The sequence below is a fragment of the Salvia splendens genome, chromosome 11, assembly GCF_004379255.2.
Source record: "Salvia splendens isolate huo1 chromosome 11, SspV2, whole genome shotgun sequence".
Classification (NCBI taxonomy): domain Eukaryota; kingdom Viridiplantae; phylum Streptophyta; class Magnoliopsida; order Lamiales; family Lamiaceae; genus Salvia; species Salvia splendens.
Window position 1 is genome coordinate 8,512,967 of NC_056042.1, and position 21,379 is coordinate 8,534,345.

General features: G+C 38.9%; 1 protein-coding gene and 1 non-coding gene across 6 annotated transcripts; one reads left to right on the plus strand and one right to left on the minus strand.

Moving 5' to 3' along the window:
- Positions 1–5,186: 5,186 nt before the first annotated feature.
- Positions 5,187–5,287, plus strand: LOC121756630. Its single transcript, XR_006041011.1, has one exon. It is a non-coding gene; the product is annotated as a U6 spliceosomal RNA (small nuclear RNA).
- A 2,251-nt stretch (positions 5,288–7,538) lies between these two features.
- On the minus strand, positions 7,539–11,048 carry LOC121755042 (myosin-binding protein 2-like). 5 transcript variants are annotated; one of them, XM_042150329.1, is made up of 5 exons: positions 10,645–11,048; positions 9,841–10,539; positions 9,518–9,736; positions 8,157–9,442; positions 7,539–7,999 (listed from the first exon to the last, which is right to left on the minus strand). In XM_042150329.1, the coding sequence occupies exons 1-5, from the start codon at positions 10,946–10,948 to the stop codon at positions 7,982–7,984; spliced, it is 2,526 nt and encodes an 841-aa protein (XP_042006263.1). In that variant the 5' UTR covers positions 10,949–11,048; the 3' UTR covers positions 7,539–7,981. The 5 variants fall into 5 exon arrangements, 4 of the variants coding, with proteins under 4 accessions (XP_042006263.1, XP_042006262.1, XP_042006260.1 ...); XR_006040608.1 differs by having other exon boundaries at positions 8,098–9,442; positions 9,841–11,047; XM_042150328.1 differs by having other exon boundaries at positions 9,539–9,736; positions 9,841–11,047.
- Between the last annotated feature and the right edge of the window lie 10,331 nt (positions 11,049–21,379).

Here is a 21,379-nt window from a genome sequence, read left to right on the forward strand (position 1 = left end):
GGATTGAACTTAAATAATATGGGTGTTTAATGAATTAGACATGTGTATTGATTGCTTTTATGATAATGGATTTATTTATTATAAGAGTATACGTCAGAGGGGTTGAGGTGTGGCAGTTTAGGTGGTATCAGAGCGGGGATAGAATCCCGCTGGGACATGGCATTCATGAATATCATATGATACGTTTCGGTTAGAAGTTTCATTTGCATTAGTATTATCATGAACATGTGTCACCGAGGAGAGAAGAGTCAGCCGCCCTGCATCATCAATTAATTATAGAAACATCTCATATACATATTGCATTATATGGTGATTTCTAGTAAATACATGGACCAATGATGAGTCAAAGAGGTAGAAACATTAAATAGCACTGAAAAGTGGAATTGTTGACTTTGTGAGACTACTGATCTGACCGAGGCCGAGATATGGTTGAAAAATATAGAACATGTGTTCAATCGGATGAGTTGTATGTCAGAAGAATGTTTTGATTATACAGTGTCTCTTCTTTGAAGCAATATTTACTATTGGGCAGAAACAGTCCCACAATCTATGATACAACCTCTGGTACTCAGTTCAGATGATTTTCCTAGAGAATTTAATAATAAATATATGCAAGAAGTGTATTGTGATGATGAAGTAAAGAGAGAGTCTGTCTTTAAACAAGAACTATGTTTGTTGTTGATTATGAGCTGGCATTGTTTCGGTATACACGGTTTATCTAGACTGCGTGGTGCGAGTTAATTCAGTTGAGCTGCCAACGGATATTGATTCCCTTGTTCATACACAAATTTGATATTATCATGAGTATAGATTGGTTGTCACTTCATCGAACTAAGGCAGCTTGTCATGTTAAAGAAATGGTAATATAATCATCGATACGAGATCGAGTGATATTTAATGGTATCGACCAATTGCAACTTGTCTTATATTAGCTACATCGGCTTTTCGATTTATTCAAAGTGGAGATTTGCCTGGATTAGCATCTGATCAAGAGACAACATTCACTATTGAGTTACTACCAGGTACTGCATCTATTTCTATTCATCATTATCAAATGTCTTGATTAGAGTTTGAAGAGTTGAATAAATAGTTACAAGAGTTGTCAGACAAGAGATATGTATGACTCAATGTTTTACTTTGGAGAGCACCAATATTATTTTTGAAGAAGAAAGGCGACACACTGCGACATCATATACACTATTGGAAGTTGAATTAAGTGACTGTGAAGAATAAATATCTATTACCGAGAATAGAAGACTTATTTGATCAATTTCAAGGTATGCAACTATTTTCGAGTACGGACTTTCGATCAAGATACCATCAGTTGAAGATAGCTAAAGAGAATATTGCAGAGACACCATTTTAAACTCGATACGACCATTATGAGTTTTGGTTATGTCTTTCAAATTAACTATTGCACCTACAATTATGTATGACATTGATGAACAAAGTCTCTCAACCATTCCTATATCACTTAGTGATTATTTTTATTGACTTACTAGTATATTTCACGAAGTACAGATGAGCATGTTAATCACTTGCAGTCAGTATTGCAAGTTTTGAGAGATAAACAACTTATTGCAATGTTGGGTAAGTGTAAGTCTAGCTAGATCATGTGGTATTATTGGGACACATGATATCAGGTTGGAGAATAGAAATGGATATACAGAATATTGAAGTATTTGTCAACTGAAAATGATTCTCGATTATGGTTGAATTGATGAAGATGTTATTACGGAAGAGTTCTTCTCTTATATAGAGTGAAGCATGTCAAAACAGTTTTGATAAGTTGAAGCATTGATTGACTATGTCAGCTATATTGGTTATTTCCACCGGTACATGACATTATGTTATCTACAGTGATGCTTTACAATAGAAATTTGGTTATCTTTTGATGCAAAATGGAAAGTTTACTACTTATGCGTCATGACAATCACGAGTACATGAATTTTCTTATTAGGTTCATGATTTGAAATTAGTAGCACTATATTTCTTTCAAGATTTGACATCTTTATCAGCATGGAGAGACTCTTTGAATTCTGGCCGATCATGAGGGATTGAAAGTTATAGAGTTTGTTTCAAGGTGTTTGACATGTCAACAGGTTAAAGCATAACAATATGTACCTACAGGTTTGTTGAAGCCTTTAACTATTCTAGTCTCAAAATGAGAAAGCATTACTATAGATTCTGGTACAGGGTCATCGATAACACAAAAGAGGAATTATATTATTTGGATGATTGTAGAAAAAAAAAACTGACTAAGTTAGCACATTTCTTACCTATAAGATGGCGTTGTTCGTTATATCCCTAGCCGAAAGGTACGCGAGAGATGTGGTACATTTATGATTTATGTGGTATTCTAGTATCTTATATGTTTGACAGAAATCCGCAATTCAGTATCTCAGTCTTGATAAAGCTTTTCGACAACTATGGAGACATGATTATATTTTAGTAATATTTTTCACCCTTAGAAAGATGGTAAGTCAGAGAGAACTATAAAGACGTTGGAAGAAATGTTTTGTGCTCGTGTTATTGAATTTCAGGGTTCAGGGGATGAGTATATTCCGCTGATGGAGTCTGCGTATAATAATCAATTTCATAGCAGTATTGGAATGGCACCATATGAAACATTATATGGCAGGAAATGTAGAAGTCCAGTATATTGGGACAAAGAAGATTTGGAGATTCTAGAAGGGTCGGAGATCATTCAAGAAACTATTTCCAAGATTGATGTCATTAAAAGTAGGTTGAAGGCAACACAAGACAGACAGAAGAGTTATTATGATCAGCATCGGAAAGAGATGGAATATGAGGTTGGAGATAAAGTTTTCTTGCTAGTCTCACCTTGGAAAGGAGTAATGCGATTTGGACAAAAGGTAAGCTGAGTCCTCGTTATATTGGGCCATATGATATTGTCGAAAGAGTTGGACCGTTAGCGTACATGTTAGTATTACCTCCAGAGTTAGAGCAGATTCATAATGTTTTCCACGTCAGTATGCTTCAACGTTATTGGTCTGATCCGTCACATGTTCTGAGAGATCCTGATATATAGATATATGAGAATCTGAGTTACATAGAGGAACCAGTTAATATTGTAGACCGACATGTTAAATAATTGCAAAGTAAAGAGATCCCAATAGTTAAAGTTAGTTGGCGGAATCATAGGGTCGAAGAGGCTACTTAGGAAACTGAAGAAAAAATGAGAAAGAACTATCCACATATGTTTACGGGTTAGTGATTTTATTGGATGCATTAACTCATGGGAAAAGTGAATTTTGCGGACAAAATTCTTAAAGAGGGGAAGAATTGTGACATCCCTAACCCGAAACATGCATTTTTTTCGTCATTGTACATCATGTTAAGTGTGTACCATAGAGTAATTTTTCAAATATATATATAGTATAACAAAAATATTATACATATGAAATAATTAATTTTAAATGGGTTTGCAATACGTGTGTATATGTGCAATATACTATTAAGGTACATACTTATATATAAATTGCATGTTTATAGTAAATAAATTAAAATATATAGAAGCGTGTGAAACGTGTAATACATATATATGATTTAAGGTGTTTCCTTGTAAATCCTTTAAGGATTGCGTGGCTTATGATTTTACTACGTGTAAGGATACGAAATTTGTGTATTATTACAATTTGGACACGTAAAGCAACATTGGTTATTAAATAATATAAAAAAAATTATGATGAGTCGGTCGCATAATCGACACTAAATCATTTATATAGCTTATATATTTTAAACTTGTGGAGGAGGGAGAAAATAAAAAGGGGGAAAGAAAAAGTAAGGGAACTACTGTCCGATTCATTTTGGCGAGGAGAAGGTCATACAGTGTGAGGTGATGTCGAAAGCTTGAGTAGAATATGCTATAATCAGGTGTGTATAAATCACACTTTTAATTTTACATGTTTTATTTGTTTCATTGCTAGGTGTTAAACAAAATGAATGATTTGATTATACGATGTGATTCAATATGATTATATGTTATTTGATTTTTATTGTCAAATATGATATGAATATTTGATTGCTGAAATGGACATGTTTGTATAGATATATTTGATAATTTTATGGAGTATGATATGGATATGTTATTGGTGTAAAGGATATGTTTATGATACCGATTATGTGAATCATTGGACTAAAGAGGATCTGTGACGGTCTTGCACTGGATCTGAAATTACAGAGGGACCTACGGGTCAAATTACAGAGGGACCTTCGGGTCAAATTACAGAGGGACCTATGAGTCCAATTACAGAGAGACCTTCGGGTCAAACACAATGGGACCTTCGGGTCAAATCATAATGGGACCTACGGGTCAATCATAGAGGAATCCCGGGCAGATACCAGGCTTGACTGTTACAGAATAATAAACTGAATAGAGTGACATATGCATATGAATACGAAATGGTTTGTTTTTAAATTATGTTATATATTGTTTCTGATTATATGTATTGATAAAAGAATATGCTTGATGTTTGTATCATGTGAGATTAAAGGTGGAATTTATATATACTGAGTTGTGGCTCATATAAACCACTAAATTTTTCAGGAATAAGATAACAGTAAAGTTTTGACTGATATGGGTCATAGGAAATCCACGTGTTATCAGGTTCGACGGCTGACGCATATTGGGAATCTTCTCCTCCTCATAATTTTACATGTAGATAAATGTATAGTGAATAGAGTGGTGAGAGGGTTCTACTACTGTGTAGAATGTTTTGAAATATGTATCGGATAAGTTTTGGATTGAACTTAAATAATATGGGTGTTTAATGAATTAGACATGTGTATTGATTGCTTTTATGATAATGGATTTATTTATTATAAGAGTATACGTCAGAGGGGTTGAGGTGTGACATCACTTTTACCATAAATGGTAATAGGGCCCCACATTCCACTAACTCATTCCTCTCACATTTCATTTAAAATTAATATATACAAGTGAGACCCCTATTTCACTAACTATTTTCCACTCACTTTTCTTAACATTTCTTAAAATCCGTGCCGCCAAAGAATGAGACTCCTAATGGCGGACGGAGGGAGTATCTTTTTTACATCTTGGATAAAAAAAATATAAGAAAAAAAATTAGATGTAATCAAGATTGATTAATGTTGCATTCATGATTTAGTTGGAAACTTATGTTGATATTAAACTATTATTGTTTGTGTCCATTCGGAGATATCCAAAAAATTGGAATGATATAGACAAAATTAACATGTCTCGTGCATAAGATGATATGCAAAAATAGAGAAATACGCTATTATTAGTGATTAATCACCTATTTATATTTATAGAAGGCGGGCCTCTGATGGGCCTTTGCTTGTCCCGGGCTGTTCCTAGGCCTAGGCCGGTCTTGGGCCGGCCCTGGGTTTACAAAATGGCCCAATTGGAGCCCATCTCAACTAATGAGCCCAGCCCAGGTCCGCTTTGTTTCACTGGTGGGTCGGGCGTGGGTCGGGCTGGTTGACAACTCTAAGTGTGGTATATGTACAAAACTTATCCGAACCTACAATTTCATAGTTAAGATTCCTACTAAATCATGTTCCATAATATTCACGCAACATTTGGGATCACCTTACTTTTGATCTCCTTCTCTCCCTCTTGTCGATACAGATACTCATCTTGATTGTTTTGTTTCAATTATTTATTCGTATTATGTGGGTAATTTTATTCCATCATTCAAAACGAGACTTATATGTACATAACTTCGTATTCGTTTTTTCCCTCTAACATGATTAGCGTTGAAGATAATCACAAATTTCTGAGATATTTTTAAAATCGCTTATTCTTGAGTTATTTAATAGAATTTGCTAGGTAAATATAAATGGCAAAGTTTAAATTGAGATACTTTCATAAATGGGATTTGTTATCTGGAGAAAAAAAGTAGTAAAACTCTAAATGGGAGAAAATATGTAATTCTTTAATGTTACTCCCTCCGTCCGCCATTAGAAGTCTCATTTCTTGGCGGCACGAGTTTTAGAATATGTTAAGAAAAATAAGCAAGTGAGTGGAAAAAAAATAAGTGGAATATGAGTCTTACTTGTATATATTAATTTTAAATGAAATGTGAGTAAAATGAGTTAGTGAAATGTGAGATCATATTACCATTTATAGTAAAAAAGTAAACTGAGAATCTTATTCACGGACGGATGAAAATGAAAAAAATAAGACTCCTATTCGCAAACGGAAGGAGTAGTTTACAACCAAGCCTCTTCATAACTTTTTATAATAAGAATACACTTGTAAAGATGGATAGACTGTGGACTACAGAATAAAAATACTATTATTCCTCCGTCCGCGAATAGGAGTCTCATTTGTTTCCTCACTGGTTTTAAGAAATGTTAAAAAAAGTGGGTGGAAGAAAGTTAGTGGAATAGGAGTCCCACTTGTATATATTAGTTTTAAATGATGTGTGAGTGGAATGTGGGGTCTCTTTACTATTTATAATAATTATGAACTGACTATTCGTAGTTGGATCAAAATAAAAAAATGGGACTTTTATTCGTAGACTATTATAAGGATCCAACTTTGATGCAAGCAGCGGCGTAAGAATCTTACATTAATTTGTTTTGCAATAGAAGAATAATGGAATAAACAGTATCTATCGTAAGTTGTGTTCATGATTAATGTCAGATACAGATTTAGAGAATATTTGATAATCATGAGCAAAACATGCTCTAGTTATTTAAGTACATCTCTATTTAAATTAATCTCCTATGTTGCGTAGCAGGGGAAGTGCGATTTAAGCAAATAGTACTACACAGTAATTTAGCATTAATAATTAATTAGTACTTATTTATTACTCCCTCGGTCCCTGAAAATTTGTCACATTTCTTTTTCTGCGATCGTTTTAAAAAAATGATACTAATAAATAGTTGAAGTAAAGATAAAGTAAAGTAAGAGAAAGAATCATATAGAGAAAACTCTTCTTATCTACATTATTCTCTCTTATTTTATCTCTCTTCATTTTAACTATTTATTATTATTTTTTAAAAATGAATGCAGAAAATGAAATGTGACAAATTTTCAAGAACGGGGAGTAGTACATAGCTAGCTTGAAAATTACAGTTAATTAATTAAGGATGTAGGATTATATCAATTGAGAGTATACTATTTGCTAAAAATTAAAATGATAGTACATGGGAAAATGTTAAATTTCATTGCTTGGTTATTTGACTGAATTTTGTTCATAACTTGGTATAAATTTTTATAATATGCTCTAAATTATGTGAATTATTATAACAATGCCAACCAAGATTATGGATTAAATAATAGTGTGTCATTACCATGGTGATTAGGAAGGATTAAGTTGCATGTAATCATGACCTTAAGCGGCTCTCATGTGTGTTTTCAAAGCATGGTCCCACTAAAAAGCAAAGTTTGTGCTTAAAGCACAATTTTTTGGCAAAGGCATCCATTTGCTACCAATATTAATTTGATTTTAGTAGTAATTAAAAAACACTGTCCTGCTCAACTTGCAGACAATAGAAAGCTTAAACTAAACTAAAAATAACAGTAGACAAACACACTCATTTTTATATAATTACAGATGGGTACAGGTAGTTTACTACTAGACCTTCCAAATAAATAAACAAACTCTGATTAATTTGAATCATGCAAATATAATGAGACTTGGAAATAGGAAGTTGCTTACCCCTTTTTCCCCTCTCTCTCCAAACATGAAAAATGGAACTAAACCTACTCCTAAATGCCTAATGAAATGTTAACTCACAAAAACATAACAAAAGTGACAACAGCTATTTGTGATCACTAGACTACACACAGATACATTCATCACCCCCTTTTTCCCACTAAAAATATTGGGTCTACCATGACACAATAGTAAGGAAACAAAGGACCAAAACTCCAGCAGATTTCAAATTCTTGTCTGCAAATTTTACCTCAAAACAAGAGTCTTCAATTCCCTCTCCTCATTAGCTGTTTCTTTTGCATCAAGCGTTAGTAGCTTTGGATTACCTTAGACAGAGAGGAAAATGGTGTAAGAAAAATATGATCTTTACAGTTTTGTAGCATACTGCAAGACAATGGAAAATATGTAAGATTTAAAGTTATACAAAGGATATTTTGTGGATATGGATGGATACTTGATGATGACTTGTTTCATTTATAGTACCGTCGTCCATGCTCTGGTTCGAACCTCCACGTTGCGGAGATCATGCAGATGCTGCAGGATTTCATGAAGGAGATCCATGCCCTTGTCACCTTTCTTCAGAGAGCTAACGCAGTGCTTGAGAAACAACCTATCTTCCTCGAGAGCTTGCTGTCTCTCGAACTCTGATTCATCGTGAGAAGAATCGTGCACTCCATTTCCATTCAGCATTGCATCTCCGTTTTCATCACAGATTGCATCGAAGAGGGGGAGCAGTGATTTGCCCTGGTGGCCCGCGATTCGCCAGTGTTGATGATGATGCTTCCCTTTCGTTGTTTCTTTAGCAAAGCCATTTGCATGTCCATTTATTTCACCATTAAGATGATGATGACCATTTTCTTCCTTGGAATTTTTCTCCTTGTCGTCATCATCATCGTCCAATGTCAAGAGCTTCTCTTCTAGAACCTCGAGCTGCTCGAGTAGGGACATCCTCTCTTCCTCAAAATCGGCTAACGATTGCTCCAAGTTGACGACTGCATCGACAGGCGTGCTCTGGTTTTTGTATTTTTCTTGATGGCTGTAAAACCCCTCTTCTTCCTTGGCATCTTGATTCAGATCAATGGACAATCCATCGCTATCGTCAGCATTGCTACAAGAAGCCGATGAGAATCCACTCCTTGTGCTCCCGTCTTTGCTCTTTCTCAACGTCCTCACCTTCTCCCTAGTCTCATACTCGAATAGCTTCTTCCTATACCCTTCCAACTCCTTCTCCACCTCCTGCTTCTCCCTCTCTCTCTTCACCATTAGCTCATTCATGAGCTGCAGAGCTTCTTGATCGTATTCCGACTGCTCCTCCATCATCCTCTGATACTGCAGAGCCTCCATCTGCATCGCAGCCTTCTCTTCCTGCAGCCTGTTTATCATTGCCATTGTATGATTGGCCGCCACAGCAGAGGCACTACGCTCCTCTTCCAACTCCATGTACAATGCTTGCAACGCCTTGCATTGTGATCTCAGTGCTGCCTGTAACCGCTCAACAGTGACAACTCCATCACCACCTTCCAACTCACTCGTCACACTCCCATCCAATGACTCTTCAGTCCCCGAATCCCTCTTCTCGAGCTGTGACAACTTCTTGTGTAACTGGTTGTGGCTATCCACAGACGTCAGCGTATCAGGAAACTTATCCTCTTCCTCCCCAGTCTCATTCACTTCAGACTGAAACGAAGGCTCGTTCGCCTTCACATGCTCCTTATCCTCATACGATAACGATTCTAGCTCCACCATCTGCTCCTCAACTTCACTAGGACCTAATAGAACAAAATTTTCGAGCTCAATTCAAAAACAAAAATTAAAAATCCAAGCAACTAACATATAACTCATACAAGCAAGAACTCCAAAATTACCATGACCATCATATGGTGCATAAAGATCAGCACAACTCGTTGACGGATCTTTGTGACTGCACTCATACGAATGAGCAGAATCTTGAATTTGTATAATCTCATCTGCTACATCTAAATCAGGAATGTCAGTTCCAATTGAGACATCTGCTTCATTTTCATTGTTTCCCGGAGTAACCTCCTCACATGCTACATTATTATCTAAACAAAACAGCATTGTTTCAATTGCACATTCAAACATTCAAGACATCACACAATTCTCAGCAAAGCAATCTCAGAAACAAAACAAAGAAATTGCAATATACCTGCACGATCATCTGATTGTTCCTCCACCGATGCTCCAGCCATTTCTAGATCTCCATTTGCCTCCACAGAAGGCCACCGTGCCAGTGGAAACGTGGTCTCAAAATGAGAGCCTTTCGCATGAAACACAAGAGAGTTTTCATCTTCTTCCATTTCCATGACCTCAAGCATCGCGTATGTAGGTTCCTCATTGATATCAACATCAAGAAATGCACCTGCCCTTTTCTCCTCTCTCCCCAAAACCAATGGCTCTCTCTCATTGCCTTCACCATCATCTTCAATCCTATCATTCCCCTCGCCAAGATGCTCATCCATCATCAAATCGACCAACTCAATCGGAACCAAAGTGTGACCACTGTAATCCAGGAAAAACTCCAAATGCTGAGGCGGAACTTCATCTTCTTCAACACACACCTGCACAGACTTATCCTTCATGATCAAAACCGACTTCTCTTCCAAAACAGTTTCCCTTCCTCTCTCAACTTCATCTTCCCCTGCTTCCACCGAATTGCCATCAATCTCAACCATTCCAACGCCACCAAAATCAGCAGAAGAATCAAGAATCTTCTCCGCAAAATCATCAAATCCTTCCTCAACTTGATCACAATCAACAATCAAATTCTCTTTCTGGGCACATTCCAAAGCATCCCAAGATGAAGTCTTGAGCAGAATATAAGAAGAATGTTCCCCACCATCATCATCTACACATACCCCACAACAACAACACTTCAAACTTACTCCAAACCCTTTCATCCATGGAAACAGAGCAAAATTCTTCGACGAGGAAAAACAATCCTTACACATACCCTCGGAATCCACCAACTTCCGGTGGTTGGAGCAGTAACACAGTCTCGAAACCTCCTTGCAGTGGGATTCGCAGAGAAGATCCCTGTGAATGTTTTTGCCCCCTTTTGCGGGATCGATTCTCGCGCACCAGAAGCACGGAGGGTTCAGGCCGAAAAAGTCGGCGATTTTGATGATGAAGTAGGAGAAGAGGGAGTTGAGGAGGAGGAGGAAGATCAGAATCCATTCCAGCACTGCGTAGATGAGAATCAGTGTGATTTTGTTGGTGTGTCTGTGTAGCATCGTTGCAAATCTGTTTGCAGCCATGCTTGTATTTACAGTTAATATGTGTTTTTAACAAGAATTAAGAAAAGGATTGAAGGAGGTGAAAGAAAAGTGATTAAAATGAGATTTTGAGGAAATGATCAATGCGACAACAAAATAAGTCTTTCAGCTTTAGGAAAAGATCAAAAGAAAATGAATTAAGCAATTTTTTGACGGATTAATAGAGAATGTTGATCACATTTTAAAAATATTACTCGAATTTGTAATAATTAAAAAATGGGAACAAATTAATAGAGAATGTTGATCACATTTTAAAAATATTACTCGAATTTGTAATAATTAAAAAATGGGAACAAATCGTACTAATAGGAAATAAAATATTGCAATAATTATATACCTATTTCTTTTTCTGAGGCAAAGTATTAGAGCATCCATATCCTGCTCTTGCCAACGAGCACGGATGTGTGCTCGGACCCACTTTTACTCCCTGCTCTTAGGCAAGAGCATAACACTCACATCCGTGCTCTTCCACAAGGACGAGCACAAGAGTCACATCATTCCATTATTCAATTTAAATAAAAACATTTCCACAATATTAAAATGCATTAAAAATACCCAAAATACTATTACTAATTACTAAAAAATTAAAAGTTACATAATTAAAATCCTAAAAATTAAAAATTTCATAATTAAAGTCTTAAAATTTAAAAATTAGATAATTTAAATCCTAAAAATTAAAAATTACATAATTAAATTCATAAAATTAAAAAAACCCACTTGGCTGAATTTCGCCCAAATGGATGATGAATGTGTGTATTTATAGATGATTTTAGGATTAAATTTTTTTAAAAAAAATTCAAAAAAATGGTAATAAAATCTGTATATTTTTGGGAATCCGATTTTTTTTTAATTTTTGATATTATTTTCGATTTAAAAAAAAATGTCAACGACCAATAGAAATGTGGCACGTCGCCCTGCTCGCTGGCATGGACGTGCTCTTAGCTAAAAGCACGTCCGTGCCAGCTGCAAGAGCGCAGCGACAGACAGGGGTATCCTTGCCAGTGGCACGGACGGATGGACGGACCCTGCTCACCGCTATGGAAGCTCCTACGTTAGGTTGAATCTGAAAGGAATTTTGTGTTTTATTTAATTATTTACGTTTGTGTACTCCATGAGTTAATTGGGAACATGATATTTTTCTTACCTTTTTCTGGTAATATGCTGTTTTTAGCTCTTATACAAAAGTGTCTGAAATCTTTCACTTGGAGTTTGCCAGATATGACTTGATTAAATATCTATGGAATAATTGCGGATTAATATAATAGGGTTACATAAACTGTGTTATCCTAGTAAATTGAATGGCTAAGTATGAGTACATGATTTTAAATTAAATGCTGGAATTTCAAGGTATATTATTTGTAGGGTTCTAAATTTGGTTTCATTTTGTCTGAATTTGATTAATATAACGTTCTGAATTTAGTTTCTTTTTGTCTGAATTTTTCGTAGCTCTCCACCACTATACATGCTATTGTTCAAACTAAAGTACTTAATTCTACATTATGACCAATAATATAGAAAAAAAATGTCATCCAATTTAATACTACTACTAATTAAGTGTTGCGAGAGAGATGTGATGTCAGCTTCGGATCCAAAACAGCTTTTATCTTTCCCTTGACCGGTCCGTGGGCCCACCATCGTAGAAAACTGAGTTAATGGGCCCACCAAAAGCCGTTGCGGGCCCAGTAGTGTTGCACATCATCATACTGTTAACTATCTTATTCTGGTAACATTTCTTACTTGGGAGTTTGGGGTTGATAAAGCATAACATAATCTTATTATTTTACCTTTTCTTATTTGGAATCGATAAAACCATACGCGATAGTTAAATAACTAGTTCATTTTTTTCCACAAATTAATGAAAATTTATATAATAATATTACACAAATTTTAATTTCCTATTAGTACGATTTATTACATATCTGAGCTGGATTGGGCTTTATTTAAATTAGCTCCCTCAATCACAAATTTACTCCATAATAACAAGTCAGGGGTATTATTGTCATTGCAGATCGAATTAAATCCAAAATCATGTTAGGTGCAAAATTGAATTCATTGAGAAATTCATTGAGAAACGACGATGAGAGGGAAGGCGAGTAGGAGGATGAGGCTGCGGAGGAGGCTGCTGACCTCGATCGCCACGAGCATGAAGTAAGGGAAGGAGGAGCGGGAGATCAGGAGCGTTCCGTCGAGATCCGCCGCGATTGAGTGGCGGTTCGAGCTGTAGGTGGTGGAGCCGTAGACGATGGAGGTGCAGTCGGCGTAGACGGTGGCGGCTCGCTCGATGAAGCTGATCGGCGTCAGCGGCCTTGAATTGAGCGGACTTGGCTTCAGCTGATCCATTTGATTTTGGTTTCTGCGAAAGCTGTGTACAAATTAGTTTTTAATTAATATCGTAATAGTATTGTTGATACGCTTAACCTTATTGTAATTGAAGTCACTTTAGCTATTCATAAAAAAACATGAAAAACATAAAAAAACACCAGGTGCGAAGAAGCGAAAATCTGCCAAGAAGAAGAAGGAATATCAAATTCATTCCAACAATCACTTTTGTAAACAAGAGTGAAGTAAAATCACAATAAGAGTGATGTGTTTTGTAAACAAGAGTGAAGTAAAATCACAATAAGAGTGATGTGTTTTGTAAACAAAAGTGAAGTAAAATCAGAATAAGAGTGATGTGTTTTGTTAACAAGAGTGAAGTAAAATCACAATAAGAGTGATGTGTTTTGTAAACAAGAGTGAAGTAAAATCATTCGAATAGTGATGTGTTTTGTAAACAAAAGTGAAGTAAAATCATGATAAGAGTGACGTGTTTTGTAAACAAGAGTGAAGTAAAATCAGAATAAGAGTGATGTGTTTTGTTAACAAGAGTGAAGTAAAATAAGAATAAGAGTGATGTGTTTTGTAAACAAGAGTGAAGTAAAATCAGAATAAGAGTGATGTGTTTTGTTAACAAGAGTGAAGTAAAATCAGAATAAGAGTGATGTGTTTTGTTAACAAGAGTGAAGTAAATCACAATAAGAGTGATGTGTTTTGTAAACAAGAGTGAAGTAAAATCATTCGAATAGTGATGTGTTTTGTAAACAAAAGTGAAGTAAAATCATGCTAAGAGTGATGTGTTTTGTAAACAAGAGTGAAGTAAAATCAGAATAAGAGTGATGTGTTTTGTTAACAAGAGTGAAGTAAAATCAGAATAAGAGTGATGTGTTTTGTAAACAAGAGTGAAGTAAAATCAGAATAAGAGTGATGTGTTTTGTTAACAAGAGTGAAGTAAAATCAGAATAAGAGTGATGTGTTTTGTTAACAAAATCACAATAAGAGTGATGTGTTTTGTAAACAAGAGTGAAGTAAAATCACAATAAGAGTGATGTGTTTTGTAAACAAGAGTGAAGTAAAAATTTTTATACTCATTCATGTGGCAGAGCAAAAATCCATAATTGGATTTATATTTCTGATCCTAGAAAACAAAATAATCCAAAAACACATTGGAAAGGTTTATACTTATCAATTACTATCATCAAAATGTTGTGTTTAACCTAATATGTCAATAAACCCAAGTACCCAACTACTGATATATTCTCAACAACCAATCTTTCAATGTTTCTCGATTTTGCATGTTACATTGAATTGAACAGCAATAATTCAATTCATTTAAGGTCCATCCTCCAGTGTTGATTGAACGAAGATCACATTACAATATAACACAATTAGGCTTGCGATTGATCTGTTCTTGAAGCTCCCAGCTGCGATGAGAAGCTTGGCTCAATCGCTCCCTCAATTCGTTCAACTCATGCTCTGCCTTTGCCATATCTGCCAGCGACTTCAGTTGCGCCTCCATGCTAGCAGCCCTCTCATCTGCCAACGCCTTCTCCAGATTCGAAATACTCTCCTTCAGCCACGACTCATGGCGATGGTTTACTGCAAGTCCGACGACGCCGCCATGTGCCTCAATTGCGACAGCTACGTCCACTCCGCTAACGCCGTCTCGCTCCACCACCTCCGCTCTCTAATCTGTGACCGCTGGGGCAGAGCTGACCGCCGGAATCCCCACTCCTCTCCGTTGGGATCAAATCACGTAATTTGATCGCTGATTTAAATTTGATAATGTACCTTCCAAAAATACCCTTGGCCTATTTTGTATTATTAAAATAAATAATATTTGTTCCATTAAGATGTGTGACTGAGATTTGTTCTCTAGTTATACACTTAAGATTAGTTATATCTTGATCACTATCCTATATATATATATATATATATATATATATATATATATCAAAGAAATGCTAATTATATCATATAGATAACCTTATAGGGAGATGATTAAAGTATAACTAATATTGAATGTATAACTAGAGAACAAATCTCAGTCATTAGATCAAAAGGATCTAGTTCACTATACGAGCGATTTAGTTCATTATAAGAGTGATTTAGTTCACTATAGGAAGGAGTGAACCAAAATACCATTATAGTGAAGTATTTACTTCGTGAAGGATTTAGTTCATTGTAAAGGCGTTTTGGTTCACTCCTTCCTATAGTGAACTAAATCGCTCTTATAGTAAATTAAATTCATGTTCTGTAGTTAAGCATTTAAGTAGTGGTTTCCCTAGATCACTATTCTAAGTAATTTATATTTATATCTCATTTACATTAAATCTAAACTTAAATAATATTTAAGTTCATTTACTAACTTTTTATTGACATCATTTTTCTTTTTTTATTTATCTAGAAGTAAGCGTGTACCTAAAAGAAGAGTCATTATGTTATTTTTGTTAGTGTAAATGGCGTATGAGTTGTATTTTTAAAACTAACAGTATATGATAAGAGCATCCACAATGGCGGCGAGCCCACCGGCTAGCCGATCCCTGGCGCTCGCCGAACCATTGCAGCCGGCGAGTGCCAAATCGGCGAGCGCACGCCGATTCCCGAGCGCTGGCCGATGCACTGGCCGATCGGCTGGCCGCCATTGCAGGCTCCCGATCGGCGAGCGATCGGCAAGCGGAAAATTTTTTTTATTTAATTTTCGAAACACTATATATACGCGATTTGCACGTCATTTTCATTTGCACCACTTGTTTTAATGAGTATTTTCTCTATCTTAATTTCTGTACAAGAGCAACAACGCGAAATGGAGCACAACAACGAGCCTACTCCAGGGACGAGCGGGTCTCAAACTCCCACGGTACCCGTGGGAGGTGGATGGGGTCCGATGGCCGGGTACTACAACATGTACCCTTGGCAGCAGATGATGCCCGGGATGGCATCCGGGGGTGGTATGCCGGGATGGCAGGGGATGCCGGGCAGGCTGGGGGTACTGGGGATGCAACCCGGGAGGCAGATGATGCCGGGGTGGGCAACCGGGATGCAGATGATGCCGGGGTACCCGGGGATGCAGGGGACGCCGGGGGGGGACAACGTCTATCGCCCCAGTTTTGATTTTGTTACTGCTTCTTCGTACACATCGACCCCAGCGGAGACGCAGTTCACGTTCAAACGGGGGGAGTAGGGCGGGGTCGGGGCGCGCCCAAGAAGAAGAAGGGGAAAAGGGTGGTCGGCGAGTCATCACAGAAGGCTGGTGACGACAGCCCGGCACGGAGGAAGTGGACGGACGCGGACGACGCAGAGAACGTCGCGCTGTCCAAGGCGTGGGTGAGTGTTTGCGATGATCCCCTCGCCTCAAACAATCAGAGGATCGTCAACTTGTGGGCTAAAATAGCAGCAGCCTACAAAGCAATTTGCCCGAAGGGGAGGCCACGCAGCGGGGAGGAGTGCCGGAAGGGGTGAGACCGAATCCGGACTGGGGTCTCCCGATTTTCTGGCTTGTACACCAACGCCCTCCGAATGCAGACCAGTGGCCAAACTGACGAGGACTGCAGGAGGATAGCGGAGAAAGCCTTTCCCTAGCCCGGACTTTACAAGGAGTTCACCTACTGGAACTGCTATGAGGTGCTGATGGACTCCGAGAAGTTTTGGGCAGGTGTAGATGCTGGCTGGCCGAAGAAGCAGCGCCTAAACTATACCGGTGCTTACAGCGGCGGCAGCAGCGGCGGTTCCCACGACCTCCCTGACGATGTACAAGAAACCCTGTCCCCTCCCGCGTTTGCTCGTCGCACTCGCCCGATTGGTCAAAGGCGGGCGTAACGGGCTCGCCAGACCTCCCAGGAGGTCCAATCGGCATCCCCCCTGTTGGATACCAAAACCTTCAGCCGCTTCCAATTTCGTCCAAAGTATGTATCATAACGACAATGAACAGTCTGGGCATCGACTTTTAATCCATGTGCCAATTCTCTATAGTAATTGTTTTTTTCTAAAAGTTCCAATTTAACTTCAAATTCTGGAAAATAAACTGTTGCGAATATCTGAATGGACCAAGAAATAACATAAAAATATGGATATGCCTAGCTAGGACACAAGACAAGTCAATGGTTCTTGGGGAACAAGTGAAAATAAGAGCATCCACAATGGCGGCTACCAGACCGGCTAGTCGATTCTCGGCGCTGGCCGGTCCGCTCTCCGAACCATTGCAGGCGGCGAGCGGCAAATCGGTGAGCGCACACCGATTTTCGAGCACTGAACGATGCGCTCGCCGATCGGATGGCCGCCATTGCAGGATCCTAATCGGCGAGCGATCAGCCAGCTCAATTTTTTTTTAATTTTTCAAAACACTATATATACGCGATCTGTATGTCTATATTTCGATCTCAACTTTGAACCAGAAATCGATCATAAGAAGAGGCTAAAGACGAAGAGTCGCGTCTCTTCGTTTTCAAATTATTGCAAATTAGTCCTTCAACTTTCAGAAATTACGTTTCCGGATGAATTTTCTGTACAACAACTTTAATGGAAATAAAAAAGACCCCAGCCAGGGGCGCTGCCCCTTGGACCCCACTACTCGGGGGCGCTGCCCCCAAACCCCCGTCTAATCATAACGAATTTAAATAAGTGTACACTCCGCACTTCCAACTTATTTGATGTCTCATTATGATCATATTGATCAATCAAGTCAATCCAATTACACTAAAATATCCAACAATTTGCACGTCATTTTCATTCGCACCACTTGTTTTAATTGAAGAGTTGTGGGCGCAAAGGACTGCACGTCGTTAGATTTTTTTTAAATTAATGTAAATTTTTTATAATTAATGTACTTTTTTAATTAATGTACTTTTTAAATTTCAATATTATTATTGAGTTTAATTCCGTATTTTGTGTGATTGTTAATTATGTGTTTTTATAATTTTGTTTATTGTGGCTAGGCTATGGCTAGGCTATTGCTTATCCAGTTGTTTGTCCTGATGATGTGGCAGAAGGAGTTTTTAGTGCTGCTAATGTGGCAGAAGAAGTTTGTGAGTAGGCTATGGCTGGGCTATTTCTATTAGAGCATCCACAATGGCTTTCGCCTAGCAATAGCCCAGCCACAAACTCCTCATGCCACATCATCAGCACTAAAAATCCTCCTGCCACATCATCAGGACAAGCAAATAGCCCAGCAATAGCCTAGCAATAGCCTAGCCACATCACTCAAAATTATATAAGCTGAATAATTGACAATCACACAAAATACGGAATTAAATTGACGACACAGATACGGGAAAATCCAATAATTTTATTTAAATTAAAAAAAGTACATTTAAAAAAATTACATAATAATAAAAAAAACTAACGTCGTGCAATCCTCCGCGCCCACAACTCTTCAATTAAATCCTTTTGGAGTCGAATATGAGCATCCGTTTGGCGCATGTCGGCATGTGCTTGGAGGAGGCCGGCTTCATCGTGCGGGACCCCACTTCGTACGTTGGGGGCGGCCACGCCGTGGCTTGGACCGGCTTCATTATCGTCGTTGGCCCAACTAGTCAGTTGTACACCTTCATCTTCGACAATCATGTTGTGCATGATAATACAGGCGTACATTATATCAGCAATGCAGTCGACATGCCACAAACACGTTGGACCCCTAATTGCCGCCCATCGCGACTGGAGCACACCAAATGCGCGCTCCACGTCCTTGCGCGCCGACTCCTGTCGTTCCGCAAAGTAGGCCTTCCTCTCATCTGATGCGCACCAGATCGTCTTTACAAAGACGGGCCACCTAGGGTATATCCCATCCGCCAAGTAGTAGCTCATATCATGCTGGTTCCCGTTGGCGATAAAACTGATGGTCGGACCGACGCCGTGATACTGCTCGTTGAAAAGGGGCGACGAGTTGAGGACGTTGAGGTCGTTGTTCGACCCGGCTACCCCAAAATATGCATGTCAAATCCACAGCCGATAGTCAGCTACGGCCTCGAGGATCATCGTGGGATTCTTTCCCTTGTAGCCGGTCATGTAGAACCCCTTCCAGGCAGCGGGACAAGTCTTCCACTCCCAATGCAAACAATCTATGCTGCTTAACATACCCGGGAACCCATGCTTCTCCCCGTGCATCTGCATCAGATCCTGGCAGTCTTCGGGGGTACGGCTTCGAAGGTACTAATCACGGAAAATTTAAAAAGGGCAGTCGTCTCACCGATGTGGAGGTACTCGTCCCACATGTCTGCCGCGCCTCCGTAGGCCAACTTCCTGATTGCCGCAGTGCACTTTTGAATAGGTGTGTGGCCGGGTATGCCAGCCGCATCGTGCCTGAAGCGGAAATACAGATATCGATGCTCCAAGGCGTTAACAATACGCATAAACAGGGCTCTGCTCATCCTAAAATGGCGCCTGAAAAGGTTGGCGTTGAACCGCGGCTCCTGTGCGAAGTAGTCTTCGTATAGGCGCTGATGTGCAGCTACGTGATCACATTTAATCACTGTTCGGCAGTGGCCAACTGGTCGTGGTCGAGGTACCGCCGGCTGCAAGGCCTTCTGCATCAGCCGATCAATCTCACGGTTCGTATAGGCCTCTAACGCTTCATTCATTCGACGTTCGTACTCCTCAGCATCCCCAACACTACCACCACTACTACCACCAACGTTGCTCATTTCCTGTTGTTGATCTTGTACAGAAATTAAGATAGAGAGAGTACTCGTTAAAACAAGTGGTGCGAATGAAAATGACGTGCAAAGCGCGTATATATAGTGTTTCAAAAATTTTAAAAAAAAATCTCTCGCCGATCGCTCGCTGGTCCGGAGCCTGCAATGGCTGCGAGCGGACCGGCGAGCGCATCGCCCAGCGCTCGCGGATCGGCGCGCGCTCGCCGATTTTTTTGCCGAAATGGCGCTCGCCGGTTACAATGGTTCGGCGAGCGAACCGGCGAGTGCCGGAGATTGGCTAGCCGGTCCGCTCGCCGCCATTGTGGATGCTCTTGGAGATGCTCTAATGTGTTCTATAGTTTCCTTCTCTTTCTATCTCCGGCACTCGCCGGTTCGCTCGCCGCCATTATGGATGCTCTTGGAGATGCTCTAATGTGTTCTATAGTTTCCTTCTCTTTTCTTGTAAAAAGTGCATATGTCGTCACTCGTCATCAATAACTCTCACGCCCAGCCTAAGCAGTTACTGCCTTTTAAATTCCTCTAGTAAACATCTTCATTTGTATTCTTTCATCTAACATTCCTTTATTAGGGTGTCCACTATAGGGCGGCGCGCCGGCCGCCCCCATTCCGATACCGCCCCGCCGGCCTATAGTGGAGGAAGCGTCCGCCCCGGGGTGGATGATTTTTGTTGGGGCAGACGGCACTCCGGCGAGTTATGTGCGAGGACGCGCCGGTCCCCGATCGCCGCGCCTATAGGCGCGCCGACCGCTCGGATAATTTTTTTTTAATTTTCGACATTTTTAGAGGGAGAGGGAGATTGGAGAAGGAAGAAGGAAGAAGGAGAGAAATAAGTAGCCGGTACAAAATTTTTGATTTTTTTAAAATTAAATGAAAAGTGGATACAAAATTTTGGGGCTATTGGAAGTGTCCACCTTATAGCTGTGGACAGTTTTTTTTTGTGGGCGCGGACAAATAAGTTGGGGCTGTGGACAAAAAAGGGGGCGTAGCTATTGGGGTTGTCCGCTTATAGTGGACACTCTTAGCTACTACTCCCAGCGTTTTATAGTAGTGAAGTCATTTTACCATTTTGGTATGTTTCATAGTAGTTCAGTCATTTCCCTTTCTAGTAAAAGTCAACACATTTCTTTTCACTTACTTTACTCTCTCTTATTTTATCCTTTCTTCATCTTTCTACCTTTTTCATTTCATGCTATATTCTTTCTTTATTTAACTAATTTAACACAATTTACCTTAATCTTCATGCCGAAAAGAAATATCTTCACTACTATGGAACGGAGGGAGTATTATTTTGGTAAATTTTAGACTTTTACATGACAAAATCGAGATGTAAAGGTTAAGTTTGACTGTATTCATCAAAGTTTGAGTAGTACTCCCTCCGTCCCGCACTACTCGTACCTTTCCTTTTGGGCACGGAGATTAAGGAATGGGTGATAGACAAAGTCAACAA

Coding starts and splice junctions, on each gene's coding strand:
- LOC121755042 (XM_042150326.1), bottom strand. CDS start 10,948: ATGGCTGCAAACAGATTTGCAACGATGCTACACAGACACACCAACAAA. Junction 9,737..9,840: donor ACAATCAGATGATCGTGCAG/GTATATTGCAAT, acceptor TGTTTTGTTTAG/ATAATAATGTAGCATGTGAG. Junction 9,443..9,517: donor TAATTTTGGAGTTCTTGCTT/GTATGAGTTATA, acceptor TTGTTCTATTAG/GTCCTAGTGAAGTTGAGGAG.